Source organism: Microplitis mediator, chromosome 6 (assembly GCF_029852145.1).
Source record: "Microplitis mediator isolate UGA2020A chromosome 6, iyMicMedi2.1, whole genome shotgun sequence".
NCBI classification, from domain to species: Eukaryota; Metazoa; Arthropoda; class Insecta; order Hymenoptera; family Braconidae; genus Microplitis; species Microplitis mediator.
Window position 1 is genome coordinate 12,094,486 of NC_079974.1, and position 20,075 is coordinate 12,114,560.

Sequence of the window (20,075 nt, forward strand, 5' to 3'; positions counted from 1 at the left end):
TATGGATAAATATTTTTTTTTTATGTAGTAATAGCTCTCCTTCAATATAGAAGTTTTTGTTAAGTTTAAGTTTTTCGTTACATTTTAATTATTATAATTTATATATGACTTTGGTCTTCAAATTAAATGTAATTAAAGTAAAAAACGTAATTTAAAGAATAAACGTAATAAACTTTAATGTTTCCATTTACCATGAAAGTTTTATTTTTATAATTAAAAACAAAAATCTACTTCAATAAAATTTGGAGCTTGAATATTTATTACTGTGAATTTCATTTAATAGGTTATTTTTTACAATTTAATTAATTATGAAAATTAAAAAAATTGTATTTATCCATCAAGAATGATCGACTGTCCGTAGCATGTCTCCATTTTTCAGGTAAACTTGTCCAGTTAGTTGATGTTGTTCATATTAGCTGCTTCAGCTTCTGGGTAAAATTGAATTTCCGCTAGCCTCATCTCATGCCCTCGTCTAACTAATTCTACAGCAGAAAAAAATTTTTTGTTATCACGAGTGGTTTCGAAGTAAAACCTGAAGACATTTAAAAAATCATGAATTCTTAATAAAAATTTTCTATAACAGGTGTAGAGGGGAAAAATTTTTTCTTATAGATTTTTATAAATTTGACTGATATTTTATTTTTTAAGGGAGCTTTTTGAAACTTGTTTTAATTCAAAAGTCTTAATTAAATCCATAACCTATTCCAATGTTTACAAGCTGTCACAACATTGCACTACTAACCATCATAAATATATTCATCTTTGCCATGACTAAGTTCACACTTTATTCCGGTCTCAGTGTTGCCATTACATTATTTTGCCCTAAACTTAATACTTTCATAGAGTAGATGAGAGTTAAAAATTCAAAACCCAGGCATTACTGCTCACGTCTGTACAATATATGTCGCCACTTTAATATGTTGCCGCTTTTCTATGTATAACATTTGTGGTTGGCTACGGTTAACATTTAGCCACAATGATTGGTTGAGTGATTAATAATTTGTACATTTCTTATGGTTCCAATATATAACTTAGCCAACTTCCCTTTAACCGGTTTACATTTAGCCACATTGCTCTTTAGCCACTTTTATTGTTAGGCTTTTCTGATGGTACCCAGCTGTTGGTCAGGCACCTAAAATTTTAAATTTAAATGCATTATTTCTCGATAAAAAAATTTGTATGGTTGAAAAAATTATAAATTTTATGATATTGAAGAAATTTTCGAATTCATTAATTCGATAAATTAATAAAAACCACTCATCTATGGTTTTTCATGATTATAATGAATAAACATATAAAATTGTTTCAACTTATTCTATATTTTAATTAAATTTTTTTTTTATTCAACTAATAAATAAATGATAAAGTGAAATATAACACATACAAAAAATATAATTTTTATATGTTTGTAATAAAAATTGTTTTATGATTTTAATAAAAATATAAGAAATATTTTTTTTATATTTCCATAATTATATATTTTTTTTATGTACTCTAAGTTATATATTTTTAAAACATTTAAATTACATTTAAAATATATAAAATATATACGAAAATCGGCCAAAAGCTAGCTATTTAAAATATATTTTTTATACATATTTTATATATTTTTTATGTATTTTTTTTATATGATAAATATGTTTTTCTTATATTTTGACATATGTTATTTCTATAAATTTTTTTCATGGGAATTATTTTATTGCCCAAGTATAATTATTATAAATATAAGTGAAAAATTCATGAATATTATCATTTATTTATTAGTTAAATAAAAAAATAAATTTGATTAAAATATAGAATAAGTTAAAACAATTTTAAATGTAGTTCATTACAATCATGAAAAACCATAGATTAGTGATTTTTATTAATTTATCGAATTAATGAATTCGAAAATTTCTTCAATATCATAAAATGTATAATTGTTTCAACCATACAAATTTTTTTATCAAGAAGTAATGCATTTAAATTTAAAATTTTAGGTGCCTGACCAACAGCTACCTAAACGCCTAAGAGCAAGCGAGACAGTAAATAATCGCTTTGCGCATGCTGTTACGGCGTAACATATCAAACTCCGGAAATAACTTAAAATTTAATAAATAAAAGGAAAACTATAAAAAAAATATTATATATCCAAGACCAGATGATGGTTGAGACTGTTGATGTGAAACAGGAAACACGATACCCCAGATAAAATAACAAATACATATTAAAATTTGGAGACGCAATATTCTAACGTACTGGCGAGAAAATAAATAAGCTAACCACTAATGAACTACATATCATAGGACAACCATAACATATCGCGATAGAAAATATAACTATAATAATAATTATTTTAACATCCTACAGATAATAAACCTCATAGCCACCTATCTATAACAACACGAGAGAATTATAATAACCCAGCGGGTAACGAAAATAGAACGCGAGATTAGAATAAAAACTTATATACCGACTGGCTAAACAGTATAGTTCGGGCAAGGAATCTACTATTTCGCTTCCTACCCGGGAAAAAAATGATCAGACCTGATCAGACATGAACAGGCACGAGTCTTCAGGCCTGATCAGACATGAAAAATGACCATGTCGACCAGGCCTGATCAGGCATGTGCAGGTCTGATCAGGTATGTTCATGTCTTTCATGCCCATCCGGGTAAAAAAATTATATATAAAAAATGGCCCTGTATAATTATATATAATTATGTATAACTATATTCAATTATACATGTATATAATTATTGCTATAAAAATTAAAAAAATAAAAAATTCGGGCGTGTGCAGGATTTGAACCGTGGACCTTGCGCTCGAAAGTGTAACTCGCTACCCACTGACCTAAGAGATTTAGTTGAAAAGTAAGTTTCGTATGAACTTCAAGTAATAAAAATCTTATACGTGATAAATTCTTGGTCAACAAAATTTTAGATCTATGAGCAGACATGAACAGCCATGAACAGACATGAACATATATGACCAGGCATGGACAGGTATGATCAGGCCTGAGCGTATTTAACGCTTCAGACATGAACAGGCATGAACAGACATGACCAGGCATGGACAGGGATGATCAGGCATGAGCGTATTTAACGCTTCAGACATGACCAGGCATGGACAGGTATGAACAGGCATGATCAGACCTGACTGTATTTAACGCTTCAGACATGAACAGGCATGAACAGGCCTGAGTGTATTCAACGCTTCAGACATGAACAGGCATGGACAGGTATGATCAGGCCTGATCATGTCTAATTTCAGGCCTAATCATAAATGAACAGGCATGATCAGGTCTAATTTCAGGCCTGATCATACATGAACAGGCATGGTCAGGTCTGATCATTTTTTCCCGGGTATTGTCTTTCACTAACACATATATAGGAATATAATTTCTGTCTCTAATAACCCAACTAATTATTGTATTTGACGCTTGCGCTTTCACAGTCTCTCTCTTGAGAGCGATGCATGCTGCTCGACCCATCTTCCACCGCCCCTCCGTGCGATGTATCCCTTCGCTTCTCATTAACACATATGAAAATATCACTAATTTCCACCTTGAATAACTCGATAAATAATTGAAATAATTACAAACTAAAAATACCATCTTAGCCCGAATGTCCACCTTAATTAGTTGAACCAAGAATAATATAAAATTTCCTCATAATTAACCCAGAATAATTAAAAATACGAATAACATCTACACCAATAGTGATAAAAAGAAATAATTATAATCAATCGAAAGAAATAATTATAATCAATCGAAAGATAATAATAGAGAGATTAATAATCAATAAACACCTATGCTTTAAATCTAATTAATAATCCGTAATTAACAAATTAAAATAGTCCCTATCTAATAACATAGGGAACGGGCTTATCCTTCTTGGTATGGGTATTGTTCTAGAAGCTTCTACCCGAAATGGTTACGTACGCCTTTGTCCACACCACGCCTCGCAATTCTTCAACTCTTCCAAATAACATTAGTTTTTGGTAACAAAAATCAAATCAAGGTCGCGCGTGTTACCCCTTGCCTAGGAATGCGCCTATAAAAGCTGCCTCAAATTAGTCCTCTGCGCCCATTAATTATCAAGCTCTTGATTTCGTCAAATCTTATTATTGTAAATATTAAATTTTTATTTCTTGCTCGAGTCGTTGCAATATTAAATTCAGAATTTATACAATTTAAAACAGAATCATTTCAAATAAAAATAATTTCGATTTTTAATTCTTTTATTCAATATTACAAATAATTTAAATAATTAAATTATTTCTATTTAATATTATTGCTGCTTTAAATTTTATTATTCACATTTAAATAAAATTTCGTCATTTTAAAAAGTACATTCAGACAGATTGTCAATTACCCAGTATAAGTAAACTCCTTTGCTCATTTACATCAACAATTATCAACATTCAAGAACCGTGACCAACCATCAAGCCACCTGACAACATTTCATTCCAAATCGAATTTCAACCAGCAACAATTTATTTCGAATCGAATTTCAACCAACAACAATTTCATTCGAGTCGAATTCCAATCAACAATCTGGTCTCCAGCTCAGCCAAATCTTGTATCCTGACATATTGTTACATTGAATAAACCAACTGTAAGGTTAATTAATTGTTCATTTATCTAGTGATAAGACACGTCCATTCACCTCGTACATCCTATTTTCGTATATTGACATACTGGACACTAAATAGCGAGGTCCCCGCTACCCGAGTAAATGGCTTAAGTGCTTTGACTCGAAATTAAGGGACTGAAAAACGTGTTTTCGTCATCTTGGACGTAACACAATTATAAAATTTGGTGTCAGAAGTGGGATCATTTTTCGAAATGCCCAAAGTGATCGAGTATGCCCAACGAAAATAAGTATAATACGAAATCACGTAGTAAACACCGTGAAGATCAAGGCAAATCATTAGATAATCTCGATTGGCAAAATATCGACCCTAAAAATTTAACATCGGATCAACGTAAATTCTTAAACTTACCAAGTGCGGGCGCAAAACTAGATAAAGATATTCGGTCGGATACAAACCAAACGCGTCAAAATTTCGAGGAAAAACAAAGAGAATTCGATTGATTGCGTCACGAAGAGGAAAGTAGACAACGCGAAGAGGAACGGTTGCGTCGCGAGGAAGAGAATCAGCAACGCGAAAAGGAACGGTTACGTCGCAAGGAAGAGGATCGTCAACGCGAAGAGGAACGGTTGCGTCGCGAGGAAGAAGATCGCCGTCGTGAAGCGGGACAACTGGAAAACGCGGATTTAAATCGAGAAATTGCGAACGTAGACCGTGAAAATTAGCCCCTAATATGCAACCTATAAATGTCATAATGTCACCATCCATTAAATATACCGTGGAAGTAGTTCCTTATTTTACCGGTGAAAATATACCCTTGTCGCATTTTATCGATGGCTGTAACAAAGCCCATGCTATGATTCTAGCAAACGATGAACAAAATCTTGTTTTTATGTTAAGAAATAAATTACGTGGCGAAGCACGTAGAACGATACAAGGAATACAATTTCGAACTATTAACGAGTTTTTATCTCATCTTAAAGAATTATATGAGCCACCAAAGTCACTTTATCAATTACAAGGGGAAATGAGGAGAATATTTCAACGCGATGACGAAAGTACTCTATCGTATACTAACCGAGCTCGCGAGTTAGGTAACCAGATATTGGATGTCATACAAGCCCAATTACCTAATGATCAAGTACTTCCTGAGGCGGACAAAGCGAGATACGGAAACGAATTTAAAAATTGTTTCATAAGAGGACTTAAACCCGAGATCGAGCAAAAAATTTCAAGAGATAAAAATTTCCAAAATACATTATTTGAAGCGGTAGCGATTGAAAAAGAATTAAGTGCTAAGGATTTGCTCAGAGGAAAAATATCATCTAAAAGAGATATAAATTATTCAAATAGGGCGTATACTTATTACGTCCTAAATAATCGGGAGGGGAGAAGAGTCACAGTCGTACAAGGTCAACCAATAGTATGTCAAATTTGTAATAAGGCGGGCCATAGTGCTCTAGCCTGCTACCAACTTGAGTTTAATCGTAATAAAAGTAATCAAGAGCGTTTTTCATCTAATATTGATAATAATGGTAGCCGATACAACAGTAACAGTAATAATAATAATAACCGATTCCGTGGTAGTGATCAAATTAATAGTCGATTTAACAATCGTTACAGGGATAATAATCAACCCAATTACAATCGTTATAATGATAATAATACCGATCACCGTGATAATTCACATATTGCTAATTATCGAAATAACAATCAGTAAAATGGCAATAACGATGGTAACATGGGTAGTAGTTCTCGAAATGCTTTCAATAATCCATCATTTTCACGAGAACCGGTAAATGGAAATATCGATAAGAAAATTTGTTATTACTGTAAATCTCCGGGACATTTTATGGCAGACTGCGCAAAGAGAAAAAATTACAATCAAGCGTTTACCGATAGACCGTCAGGTCCTTCTAGCGACGGAAAAGCTCGTATTAACGAAGAAAGGTCGGGAAACTGCACACCACCCCCGCGTCAGGGCGCGACACGGGAGGTTGGAAGATCAGAGCGTCCAGTATTACAGGTAGTTGCCAAGGAAATGGAATCGGAGGAGAACACCGAGATGTTCCAGTGGCAGTAGTCAGACTTAGTCATGATTGCGAGGTCCCCACTATAGAAACAACGGCTACGGAAATTTTGGACTCGGCTATACTTATGATTGATACTGGTTGTGAATTAAATTTAATTAAATAGGGGAAAATAAATCCAACCACCTGGATTGATCGCAGTGAAATCCTAAAATTAACGGGTATCACAGCGGAATTTGTTTTTACATTGGGAAAAATGGAAACGGAGTTTTTTGGTATTCTGATTACATTCCATTTAGTTCCCAATGAATTTCCGATAAGAAGAAACGGAATTTTAGGATCCAAATTTTTAAAGGATAATCACATAGATGTATTATATTCCCAAAGTTGTTTAAAAATACAGGGGAATAGAACAAATTTTGCGCGTGAGGAAACTATTGTTGTACCTGCACGCACAAAATCGGGATTTTACGTTCGAGTTGCGAATCCGGAAATTGAAACAGGATACGTAGGAAGACTCAAGTTTCAAAAAGGAATTTATTTGGGTGAAGTACTAGTATTAGTTTAGGATTGTAAGGCCACTTCGGGTAAATTAATTTATTGCGAAGGCATTATTAAAGTAAATTCAATAAGTCAGAGTTTCATAAGAGCTAGCGGGGCGAACTTTGACCCACGAAACTGCACCCTTCCATCACTAAGTGCAGGATAACGTACCCCAGCGTTACACCAGAAATCCACCATCCTTGCAAATTAAAGAAATCAAAGATGAGGAAGAGCTGAGTGAAGATTTAAAAACACAAATATTGGTTATAACAAGAGCTCAAGCCGCAAGAGCCACGGCCGAAGAAATGGAAGCACCTCAACCATCCACATCATACAGTGCTCCTGTTGCAACAAGAACACGAAGACAATCAAGGATCACACGAAAGGAACCCAAGGAAATAAAAGATGCCGATTCAACGGAGGATGACGAAAAATCAGATGACTGGGCACTTGCAAATGCAAATGTAAATAATACACTAAGGTCAGAGTCCAAGGGCCAACTATTTCATTGGGAAAACAATGATGATAGCGGTTCAGAAAACTTCGAGGACCTAGAGTTAGGAGACGACGATGAAGAGGATGATCTTATGATTGACGACGAGGATGAACCACCGGATTTGAATCGAAACAGATCAGGAGCACCACGACGAGTAGTAGAAACTCGATATCAGATATATTTGCAAAAAATCAATTATCTTTACTTTTTGAACGAAAAGGGGGAACCATGTGACCAAGGCTCTCGGAGAATGCATGAAAAATCGTTACTACCGCGTTATAAGAAATTACAATCTAAAAGTACAACATTAATTCGTGTAGGAAAGCGACATCATGTTGTAATAATATTAAATTCGCGGGAAATTGTAAGCTGGAGTTGGATACGTAAAACATTATTTAATACGTTAAACAAATTGAAACTGCGCGCTATAAGTATAGCCAAATCGCGAATAATTAACGGTAAATCATGGAATCAAGTATTAGCTATACTACGAGGTTGTTTTACTCACTTAGAAACCACTCTAGTAGTCTGTTTAGGCGTAGTTGAATACGTTGATCGGAATAATCGAAAAGCGATTTTAGAAGAAGCGCACGCATCGGCAATCGGTGGGCATAAGGGGGTCACAAAGACATACAATCGGATACGTTTACGTTATTATTGGGAGGATATGAAGGTCGACATTCAGAAGTACATTCAAAATTGTTTATCATGTCAATTATCTAAATTAAAACGAGTTAAAACAAAACAACCTATGCAAATAACCGATACCCCGGAAAATTCCTTCGATAAAGTCGCATTAGACATTTTTGGCCCTCTTACAAGAATTAGAAATGGAAATTTGTATATTCTAACCGTTCAGGATTTGTTGACGAAATTGGTTGTTGCTATTCCCCTTAAAAAGACGACATCTGAAGATATCGTAAGGGCTTTCACTAAACGGGTTATCTGTGTATACGGACTACCTAAATCCATATTAACCGACCAAGGATCAAATCTTCTTAGTCAACTTATACGCGAGTTTGCGAGAATATTCAGAATAAACAGATACCGAACTACGGCATTCCACCCACAATCTAATGATTCATTGGGAAGGTCTCATCATTCATGGGTAGAATATTTGAAACAATTCACGAATCAAGAGGAAGAATGGGATGAATGGCTAGAGTTAGCTACATTCTCTTATAACACTAGTACCCACGAAGGAACACGCTATCAACCGTTTCAATTAGTATATGGAGGACCTGCCAGGTTACCATCTAGTTAATCAGAAGAGGACCAGCTACCAACGTATGAAAACTTCATTGCGGAATTAAAAACGCGAATCCATGAAGTTCAAAATTTAGTGCGTGGAAATTTAATCGCAGCAAAGGAAAAGTCAAAAAAATATTATGATCGAAAAATAAATGCAGTAAAATTTCACTCGGGTGATTATGTATTCTTACTAAAAGGGAAAAAGAGTGGAAAACTTTACCTTCCCTACGAAGGACCGTATGAGATGATAGAAGTGATGCCAGATAATAATATTAAATTAATAAACAATCGAAAGGAAAAAATAATCCATCCAAACCGATTGGTTCATTCAAATACATTTCCGCCTAAAGAAGATAGCAGCAGTAGTAATGAAGAATTATAGTCTTCAACCATAAACCACAACAAGATATTTCTGAAAATTCATACACAATTGTTTTTATGCTCCTTTATTTTTTTGTATTATCATCATACGTATCAAAACTAACTCTCACAATTTAGTAAGAATTTCTTTTGCCAGACGAAGTAAAAAAAAAATTCATGTCAAGAACAAGACTGGTACAAGCAGTCCTAACAATGGCTTCACCGAACAGTATTCTATGCATAGACGCATCTGTTGATTTGGATATCAAGGCTATAAGAGACTTACTAATAACTAATTATTCCAATTTATCACCCACACCATGTTATCCTCTTTACAGTTTAGAATCTGATCGCTTAGCCAGTTTTCAAGGATGGTCAGTGCCCTACATCACATCTGACGACTTATCTAAAAGTGGATTTTTCTACACCGGTGAAGGAGATAAGGTTGAATGTTTCCCCTGCGGAGTTACTGTATGCAACTTCCGAAGTTCTGTTGACTCGGAATATTTTCATCTACAATATCAACTCAACTGTCATTCCCCGGTTAAAAAAGAAAATTAAAAAGGATTAAGCCATGTAACGTGGCCATTTAAGAGAGGATTGGTAGTATTAGAAAGTGTTCAAATCTCCCGCGCTCGGTTGTTCCATTCTCACCGTCGATATTTTATCGCCCGCATTACCGATCAGTCATCTACTATAGGCGGCTCCGCTAGTCGCGTTCTCATACAAAAGACCGCTGGAGTGGGGATGAAGAAGACGGATGCGCTGTCTCTCTCACTCTTTCAACGCTCTCTCTCCCTCATTCAGTTACAGTGATTTCATGGCAGACGCCTCGTGCTCTCATCAAATCTTTCTGTTATTAAAAAATCATTTGCTTTCTCAGTAAATCTCTCAGTGCATTTTGTTTGTAATAATTCATAGTAATTATTCCAATAATTATTTTTGCTCTCATAAATAATCTCAGTGTTTTTTTGCATTTAATTAGTCTCACCTCGTGTACCGGCATAGTTACCACCAAGTCGCCATCTTGGCCACGTGTTGATCGCGAGTTTAAGTCTCATTAAATAAACATTAATAATAATATATAATCGCAAGTCTCATCATAAATAATTAGCATAAAGTGTATATATTGTAAATAAAATATTTATAGTGGTTATTACATGCAAATTCAGTGTTAAATAAATTTATTCACTACCCGCCAATTTACACACACCAGATCCTCTCATCCTCGCATCTTACAATTAATTAGATATTATTTATTTAAACATTTTTTCGTCTTTCGAGCCGGATCGTGTGAATTGGTTGAATAAATTTATTTAAATCTATTCTCAGTGACTAAAAGTGACGTTTTTGGTTAGTGCATATTTTTCACTTCAACACAGGTGCATTGCGGAGTACCCAGGACGTGATACTGCACTTGTGGAAATTAATTAAGGGACACAACAGTGCAAATTAATTAATGTGAAGTGTTTAGTGTACAAAATAATTCTCATTCAGCAGCGCATCATCAGCGTCTCTCATCTGCGTCCAGTCTGCAGCTGTTCTCAGCATCTCATACTCAAGCAGAAATTTACTGTCAGTTTGTTCTGTGTCTCATTAACATTCTCAGGCTCAATTGAGCATTGCATTTTCCTTGTGTGTCTCATTCAGCTCTTTTACAGATATGGCGACAGTGGCTAACAAAATTGTGCTTCAGATGCACCGGATCTCAGTGTTTACCGCCGTTGCGGCATCCGCAGAAGCCGGCATAGTAGACAATCTCTCACTACGTGCAACCAACTCAAAGTTGGATCTTCTCACCCAGCACTGGAGCAAATTTGCTGAAGACCAGGAAAAATTACTATCATCAAAGACCGACGTGACGGTCGAACACAAATATTTCACGGACGGTTCGTTTGAGAAGGCTCTCAAACTGTTCCAAGGAGCTCAAGATGCTCTTCTCCATCGCATCCATGAGGTGGAATCAGCATTACCGTCTCAAGGTAGTGTCCTGGCCAACTCAAGTCTCATCGTGCCAGCTGGAAGTAGGCTTAATGTCCCTACTATCCCTGTGCCAAAATTCTCAGGCAAATATCAAGACTGGAAACATTTCCACGACTTGTTTGTCTCTCATCGGCGAAAATACATTTCTCACTTCAGTGGAGAAGATGTACCACCTCAAATCGGCATTAGAGGATGATGCCGCCCGTCTCATCGCAAACATCAGAGTCACTGGGGACTCGTTTGCATCTGCTTGGGACGCTGTTGTCCAACAATATGACAACAAGCGTCTTCTCATCTCAGCACAGCTGGACAAGCTGTTCAGCATCCGACCTGCTGACAGCAACTCTGCAAAGCAGTTGAACGCAATCATTTACCCTTAACGGCCACACCTCCCTCAGGCCTCATAACAGCCACATGGGGTAACTCATTACCCCACGCTGAAAAACCCGGCCAGACAAGATGTGTAAATTTTTTTGAGACTTTTAACTAATTGGGTCAGGTTCGTTGACGAGTTCTTCAATATTTCTAATGGTTGAACTTGGTTAATTTATAGATGGCGTTCTAAAAACTGGTCATATAGGTCAAAATTCTAAAAAAATGGCTTTTTTTGCAAAAAAATTCACTACTCCGCCATTTTGCAATATTAACGACTAAAACTTTAGGGTTGTCCACACAATATATACCACTACCACAAAAAAATAACAGTATCTACCAATTCTTCAAAAAATATACTTCTTTTGCAAAATTACTGGAAGGAAAAATGAAAAAAATTACAAATCATGAAATTGACTTCTTTTGCGTTCTATTGTCTTAAAAATACATATATATGAATAATAAATATGTATTTTGGTAGAGCACCATTTAAATATAGTGGAAACCTAAACATGCAAACCTCTCAATAAGACAATTTATAGATAAATTGAGAAAAATATAGATAGCCCGAACTGGGAATCGAACCCAGACCAATTCGGTATCGCGCCGAGTGCTCTACCAGTAGATAAAAATAAAATAAATATTGTTACTGAACTGCGGTTGCGGCCACACTGGGGTAACTAGTTACCCCAGGCCGATAAAACGAACGCTCACAACGCCACTGTGCATTTCTTTGGCTTTCTATGTAGTGAAGTCACATCTCAAACATGTCTGTCACCGGCAGATGGCGTTTATTGTATTTATTTGAAAGGTTTAAGACTTCTAATCCCACTTTTTTTAAGCCTGGGGTTACTAATCACCCCGTGTGGCCGTTAAGGGTTAACACTGCCAACGAGGCAGTGCAAGCTCTCAAGGCTCTGGGATCGCCCACAGAGCACTGGGACCAAAACCTGGTTCATCTCATCGTACAAAAGCTCGACCTCTCATTACGTGAAGCTTGGGAAGTCCATTTAGGCACTTCAACGGAGTTTCCAAGCTACGAGGACCTTCGTACATTCCTCACCGGTCGCGCCAGAGCTCGTGAAGCCATGGAGGGTGGTGTCTCAACACGCAAGCCATCTCATGATTCACGCAGCCACCTGGGAACAAAACCTCGTATCTCATCGGCTCACGTACACGTGACAACAGCGCCTCAGTCTCAACAATCTCAGCCAGGGCAGTCTCAGTCTCATCAAACGCACACGCAGTCTCATCCACCAGCCAGAAACCAGCAATCTCACCCGCCAAGATCTCAATCAAACACGTCTCAGTCTCATCCAGCACTGCCAAAAAGCACGCTCTCTTTCAAATCAGACTATTGTCATTGCTATGAGGGAAATCATTTCATTGTCGGCTGCCCGAGATATCAGGCAATGTCTCCGGATGAACGATTCCATTTAGCAGCACATTCTCACCTCTGTCGAAACTGTCTTGGCGACCACAGTTTTGAAAATTGTCAATCTAAAAACCGTCGTCGCTGCAAGGAGTGCGACGAACCTCACCACTCAATGCTGCACTGTTCTCGTCTCATGAGGCTCACCAAGAAGCCACCTGCAGCAGCTGCTGAAACGCAGCAAGTCTCATCACCACCTGCATCTCATCCCGAAGCTCAGCAGCAAACATCTCAGCAATAACAATTTTGCACTTCTCAAGCAGCAGCTTTCATCTCATCTGCCATCAGCCGTGCTCCAGATCACAAGCATGTGACATCTCGACCGTCAGTGCTGTTGGCAACCGCACAAGCTCTCATCTCTCATAAATCAGGCTCGTCTCATCGTATCAGAGTTCTTATTGATCCTGGATCAGAACTTACTCTGATTTCTCAAGCTGCTGTTCGCACTTGCAGTCTCATCTCTCAGCCATGCAATATACCTTTGCAAGGAGTTGGCAATATCTCATCAGGGAAAACCTCAGGTATGGTCTCATTCAAACTGCAGTCTACTATCTCATCAGAACACGCATGTCTCAACGCACATATTCTCAAGAACATCACAGTGCAGATTCTATCAGTCACAATCTCACCTACTCTTTGGTCTCATATTCAAGATTTAGAACTCGCCGACCCAGATTTCTACAAATCTGGTAAAATTGACATTCTCATCGGCGCAGATTTCTACGGTCAAATTATCTGACCAGGTCTCATAGCAGGAAGTTCATCAGAACCGATTGCTCAACAAACCATGCTTGGCTGGACAATTCTCGACCCAGTTCATGATCAATCTCATCATTCACCTAGACTGTCTCATCATATCATCTCAAATGCTCAACTGCACGACTCTCTCACCGAGTTCTGGGAACTTGAAGAAGTTCCAGAGTCCTGCAACGAAACTCTCACCGTCGAGAAAGCTGAGTGTGAAGCTCACTTCCTATCAACTCATTCTCGAGACGCATCAGGACGATACATCGTCCGTTTACCATTCAAATCATCATATCAGAAGCTAGGTGAATCTCGTCATATTACGCAGCGCCGTCTCAACCGTCTCATGAAGCGTCTTTCTCAAGACCCAGAACTTCAAGATCAATATATTGCTTTTCTCAACGAGTATGAATCACTCGGACACATGACTCGAGTCTCATCAACATCGCCTGAACCTTCTCATGTATATTATTTACTTTATCATTGCGTTGTTCGCGAAGACAGCGAAACCACCAAGTTGAGGGTCGTGTTCAATGGTTCAAGCAAAACATCATCAGCCAGCTCTCTCAATGATCATCTGCATATCGGCCCAAGCCTGCAATCAAAGATCTGTGATGTACTTCTGTACCTCAGAAGTCACAGATACATCTTCTTGACTGACATCGTTAAGATGTTTTGCCAAATTCTCATCCACCCTGATGACAGGGACTATCAGCGCATCCTCTGGACAGAGAACGGTCTCACTGTGGCTTATCAACTCAACACCGTCACAAATGGCACTCGACCAGTACCATATCTTGCTGGCCGAGCTCTCAAACAACTTCTCATCGACGAATGGTCTCAATATCCACTAGCAGTGGAACCCTTTCAAAAGGGCAGCTACGTCGGCGACATCGGCGGCGGTGCCGACAATCTCAGCGATCTCAACGACATTGCAAATAATGTCGAGGCACTTTGCAACTTAGGTTGCTATCCACTAGCTAAATGGAAAAGCAATCATCCTCAGTTCAGCAAAATCTCATCATCACTCAGTCCAGAAGATTCTCATTCATTCTCAGACCACATCTCAAAAATCTTGGGTCTCTCATGGAATTGTCAAGAAGATGTTCTCACGTTTACTGGCAAGACTTCTCAGACTTTCAGCATCACCAAGCGCACCATCACCTCAGAGGCTGCTCAATTATTTAACCCTCTGGGTTTAATCTCACCGGTAATTGTCAAGGCAAAAATAATCATACAGGAACTTTGGCTACAAAAGGTCGACTGGGATGATGCACTCTCACCAGAGCTAGTTCACCGATGGAAGACTTTCCGCGATGAACTTCCTCAACTCTCTCATCTCAGAATTCCTCGATGGATCAATCTCATCCCAAATTCATCTGGCATCGAGATTCACGGGTTTTCTGACGCATCTCAAGCTGCAATGTCTGCAGTATTATATCTCAGAGTCTGTCTACCTGGCGAACAGACTATCATCTCTCTCATCTGCTCTAAAACTAAAGTCGCACCACTCAAACGTCTCACGATTCCTCGACTCGAACTCTCAGCTGCATTATTACTCTCAAGACTGGCATCTCATGTCTCATCGATGCCTCAACTATCTCATGTTCCAACTTATCTATGGACTGACTCATCAACAACACTTGTTTGGGTCACCAGTGAACCCACAAGATGGAAAGAATTCGTCAAGAACCGAGTTGAAGCGATCCAGCACCATTCTCCAGATGCACACTGGAGATACATCTCAGGAAAACAGAACCCTGCTGACTGTGCATCTAGGGGTCTAACCGCATCTCAGCTCATCAACCATCAGTTATGGTGGTCAGGACCCAGCTGGCTAGCTGATCCTCCCTCTCAATGGCCATCTCATCATGTTCTCAGTTCAGCAGCAGATGAAACCGAGCAAGTAAACTCAGAAATGAGACCTTGCAATTCTCACGTCTCTACTAGTCCACCTCTCATGCCACTATCATCTCTCCTTCACTCATGGACTACACTCACAGCTCTACTACGGCGTACTGCAACAGTATTCAGAGCAATCTCATGTTTTAAAAAGGTACCTGGTTCATCACTCAGCATCTCACCTCTCACTCCTGCTGAATTACAATCAGCTCTCATCCACTGGATTAAATCAACGCAGCAGGAATATTTCTCATCAGAAATCTCAGCATTATCTCAAGGCAATACTCTCAAGAAATCTCACTGTTTCACCCGTCTCACCGCATTCATCGATCAAGCTGGCGTAATCAGAGTCGGTGGACGTCTTAAGAATTCAGCATTGGATTCTGACAGCAAGCATCCAGCAATCCTTTCCAAGGATTGTATGCTCTCACGTCTTATCATCTCAGACTCTCATCTACGCACTTTGCACGGAGGTACCCAACTTACTTTATCTCATGTTCGCAAGAAGTGTTGGATAATTGGTGGACGAGCTCCAATTAAAAACTTCATCCATCGCTGTCTCACCTGTGCACGAATGCGGGGAGTCAGATCTCAACAACTCATGGGTCAACTTCCATCTCATCGAGTCTCACCATCTCTCGTCTTCGAGAACATTGGAGTCGATTACGCCGGTCCAGTGTCTCTGGTTCTTTCAAGGACGCGGTACTAGATGCTACAAGGGCTGGGTCGCTGTCTTTGTCTGTCTCTCAACATCAGCCGTTCATTTGGAGGTTGTCACTGACTACTCCAGTGAAGGCTTTCTCAAGGCATTCCGCCGTTTCACTAGTCGACGGGGAATTTGCCGCACACTTCGAAGTGACTGTGGGACAAATTTCAAGGGTGCTGATCTCATTCTCTAGCCACTTCTCACCGGTGCTCTCAAGGAATCATCTCATCTACAGCAGCATCTCGCCAATGACGGAACCCAGTGGTCATTTAATCCACCTGGTGCTCCTCATATGGGAGGAAAATGGGAGGCTGCAGTAAAATCAATAAAGTATCATCTTCAGCGAACCATTGCTGATACACTTCTCACCTACGAAGACTTCTCAACTTTTCTCATACAAGTTGAAGTTGTTCTCAATTCTCGTCCTCTCAGCGCACTCTCAGAAGATCCGGACGATCTCACTGCTCTCACGCCCGGACATTTCATCCGCGGTGCTGCTATCAATACCATTCCGGAACCTAATCTCACCGCAATCTCAACCTCAAAACTATCTCATCTGCAACATAGTCAAGAACGCTTACAGCACTTCTGGGACCGGTGGTCTACAGAATGCTTACAATCTCATCAATCAATCTCAAAATGGAATACCTCTTATCACGACATCGCGGTTGGATCACTTGTCTTGCTCTCAGACGAGCGGTATCCACTAAGAAAATGGCCGCTCGCCCGTGTCATCCAACTACATCCTGGTGCCGATGGTCTCATCAGAGTGGTCACTCTCAAAACTGCATCATCAAATCATAAAAGGCCAATCAGCAAACTAGTGCTATTGACCGTCTCATCTACCACGGAAGATTCTCAGAAATTGTCTCACTTCTCCAACGAGTAGGAGAAGGCGGGGAAAATGTTCAAATCTCCCGCGCTCAGTTATTCCATTCTCACCGTCGATATTTTATCGCCCGCATTACCGATCAGTCATCTACTATAGGCGGCTCCGCTAGTCGCGTTCTCATACAAAAGACCGCTGGAGTGGGGATGAAGAAGACGGATGCGCTGTCTCTCTCACTCTTTCAACGCTCTCTCTCCCTCATTCAGTTACAGTGATTTCATGGCGGACGCCTCGTGCTCTCATCAAATCGTTCTGTTATTAAAAAATCATTTGCTTTCTCAGTAAATTTCTCAGTGCATTTTGTTTGTAATAATTCATAGTAATTATTCCAATAATTATTTTTGCTCTCATAAATAATCTCAGTGTTTTTTTGCATTTAATTAGTCTCACCTCGTGTACCAGCATAGTTACCACCAAGTCGCCATCTTGGCCACGTGTTGATCGCGAGTTTAAGTCTCATTAAATAAACATTAATAATATTAAATAATCGCAAGTCTCATCATGAATAATTAGCATAAAAGTGTATATATTGTAAATAAAATATTTACAGTGGTTATTACATGCAAATTCAGTGTTGAATAAATTTATTCACTACCCGCCAATTCACACACACCAGATCCTCTCATCCTCGTATCTTATAATTAATTAGATATCAATTATTTGTAACAGGGTAAAATATATTCCAATGACTATTTATTAATTTCAAAAATAGGATTTGTCCACGGTCGATAACGGGTCCTAATTATAATTCGGTTTATTAAATTGAGTGATTCGACATGTCACCGGGTGTCACTAATCAGTGAGTCCCGAACATCCGCCCCTCTCTTTTGCTAATTAATTTAGTAGGGATGAGTTTTCCGGGGGTGAATCGAAGAGTTATAAGGAAGTGCCGTGCCAAAAATCGAGAGAGTTCGTTGGACACCCAGAGAGAGTCAGTCGGACGACCGAAGGCGATGGACGCCTAAGTGAAGACAAGAGTTAGTGAACGACAAAAGTGATCAAACACATTGTAATACAAGGTTATCTATCATATTACGAACGAAATAATAAAATTGTGACAGAAGGAATTACGAGGACATATAAAGCCGGACAACGGAAACCTGAAAACTCAACTAACATCGAGAAATTGGTGGCAGCCCGGAGCAGATCATCACTATAAGTTCCAAGGACTGCTGAAATTATAATTAGAGGTAAATTATAATTAATTCAGGCCGCTGATTAATTCTATTAATCTGACAAATTAATTATAATACATTACTTAATATCTTTCCGTTGATCTCGCGTAAAGAAACGGATAGTTCAGGCTCTCCAGCCGTTCAATCTCGTGTTCTCGAAAGTTCTATTGCGTCTCGTTTTGTCGTCATTAAGTGTCCGAAACTCTGTAGTATTTATTCAAGGCTCTAAAGCCAGAATAAAATAAAGTTGTCGCGTAAATAATCCGGTAATTAAAATTATTAATTTATTAATTTATTCCAGGCTCTCCAGCCGTTATAAATTAATTTATTAATTGATCTTAAGATTAATATAGACTGGAATTTAATCCGTCAGCCGCATTAATTCCTAAGTCAGAAAATTTAATCGATTTACTCAAATAACGTCAGTAAAAATCGGGATACGCGTGACGCCAATTCACCGGCCGAAAATCCTAGTCAACCCGAAATCAAATTCTAGTCATTACGTGATTATTAAATTAATTTCAAGTTAATTAAAATATCTAAAAACTAAATAAAAGATACTAGAGTTTGGGTAAATTAAATTGTGAGTAAAATTGAGAAAACGGATTATTTTGAAAGTGGAATAAATTTAATTGTGAAAATTGTCAGTGAAACATTTAGGAATTGAAAGTAATAAATGAATAAGAATTGTGGCAAATTAATTAGAAAAATTTAATCAGTCAAAATAATTAGTGAAAAATTTATAAGTGGTAAAATTAATTAATTTATAAATTACATTAAACAAAAAAAATAAATTAATTGATTGGAAATATAGTAAATTATAGTATGAGAAAATTTTGAGTATTGGAAATTATGAATTGTAAAAATTTAAGTGGGAAAAGTTATTAAGTATTGTTAAAATTAGAGTCAATTAATTTGTAGAGTCAAGTTAGAGTAAAGAAACTGTGTCTGTGATGTAAGTCCGGTGGACAAAAATTAAGTTAGGTTTAGGATATGTCCGGTGGACACTAGAAAATAAGAAAATGCGGGTTAACGTCCTGTGGACGGTTTTTTTAAGTAGAGTTAAGGAAAATAAGGTTTAACGTCCGGTGGACGGTTTTTTAATCAAAGTGTATTAAGGTTCAAGGTTTAACGTCCGGTGGACGGTTTTTTAATGAGAGAGTGTGTGTGTGGGAGTGTGGAAAACGTCCGGGAGACGTAGTAAAAATTAGTTTGTCATAAGAATATTAGTTTGTCATAAGTACACGTCCAGGGGACGCATTTAGTTTGTCATAAGGTAATTAATTGTTATTAAAGGTTAAATAAATAAGAAGCAAGGTGCTTAAAATAATTGAAATTAAAAGCAAAGTTTAAATAAATTTATTTCAGCCTGTTCACTATTCCTCTCCTCTCTCACAAAATATAAAATTTACGAACGACCCTGAGCATATAAAATAAATACAATTAACATCCGGTTCTGGAAGGCCGAGTCCATCTTCCAGTGGCGCCCTAATATTCGACTATAATACTTAGGTGCGACCAGACTTGGCAAGCTAATCACTCTGTCATATATTTAAACAGAAAGGATTAAAAATATTGAAAAATTAATTCGTTTTAATTCTCTTTTTTAACCAGGGT

The 20,075-nt window shown here is 37.8% G+C and overlaps 2 protein-coding genes across 2 annotated transcripts in view; one reads left to right on the forward strand and one right to left on the reverse strand.

Annotated features, from left to right (window-relative positions):
- Positions 1–262: 262 nt before the first annotated feature.
- The window catches only part of LOC130670166 (uncharacterized), a 53,411-nt gene continuing 33,598 nt past the window's right edge, over positions 263–20,075 (reverse strand). The window contains exon 13 of the transcript XR_008990322.1: positions 263–482. The gene's annotated coding sequence lies outside the window, so the exon portion shown is untranslated. The remainder of the gene's footprint in view (positions 483–20,075) is intronic.
- On the forward strand, positions 13,830–17,283 carry LOC130670521 (uncharacterized). Its single transcript, XM_057473935.1, has 2 exons — positions 13,830–16,373; positions 16,588–17,283. Exons 1-2 carry the CDS (start codon positions 13,830–13,832, stop codon positions 17,281–17,283), a joined length of 3,240 nt encoding a protein of 1,079 aa, XP_057329918.1.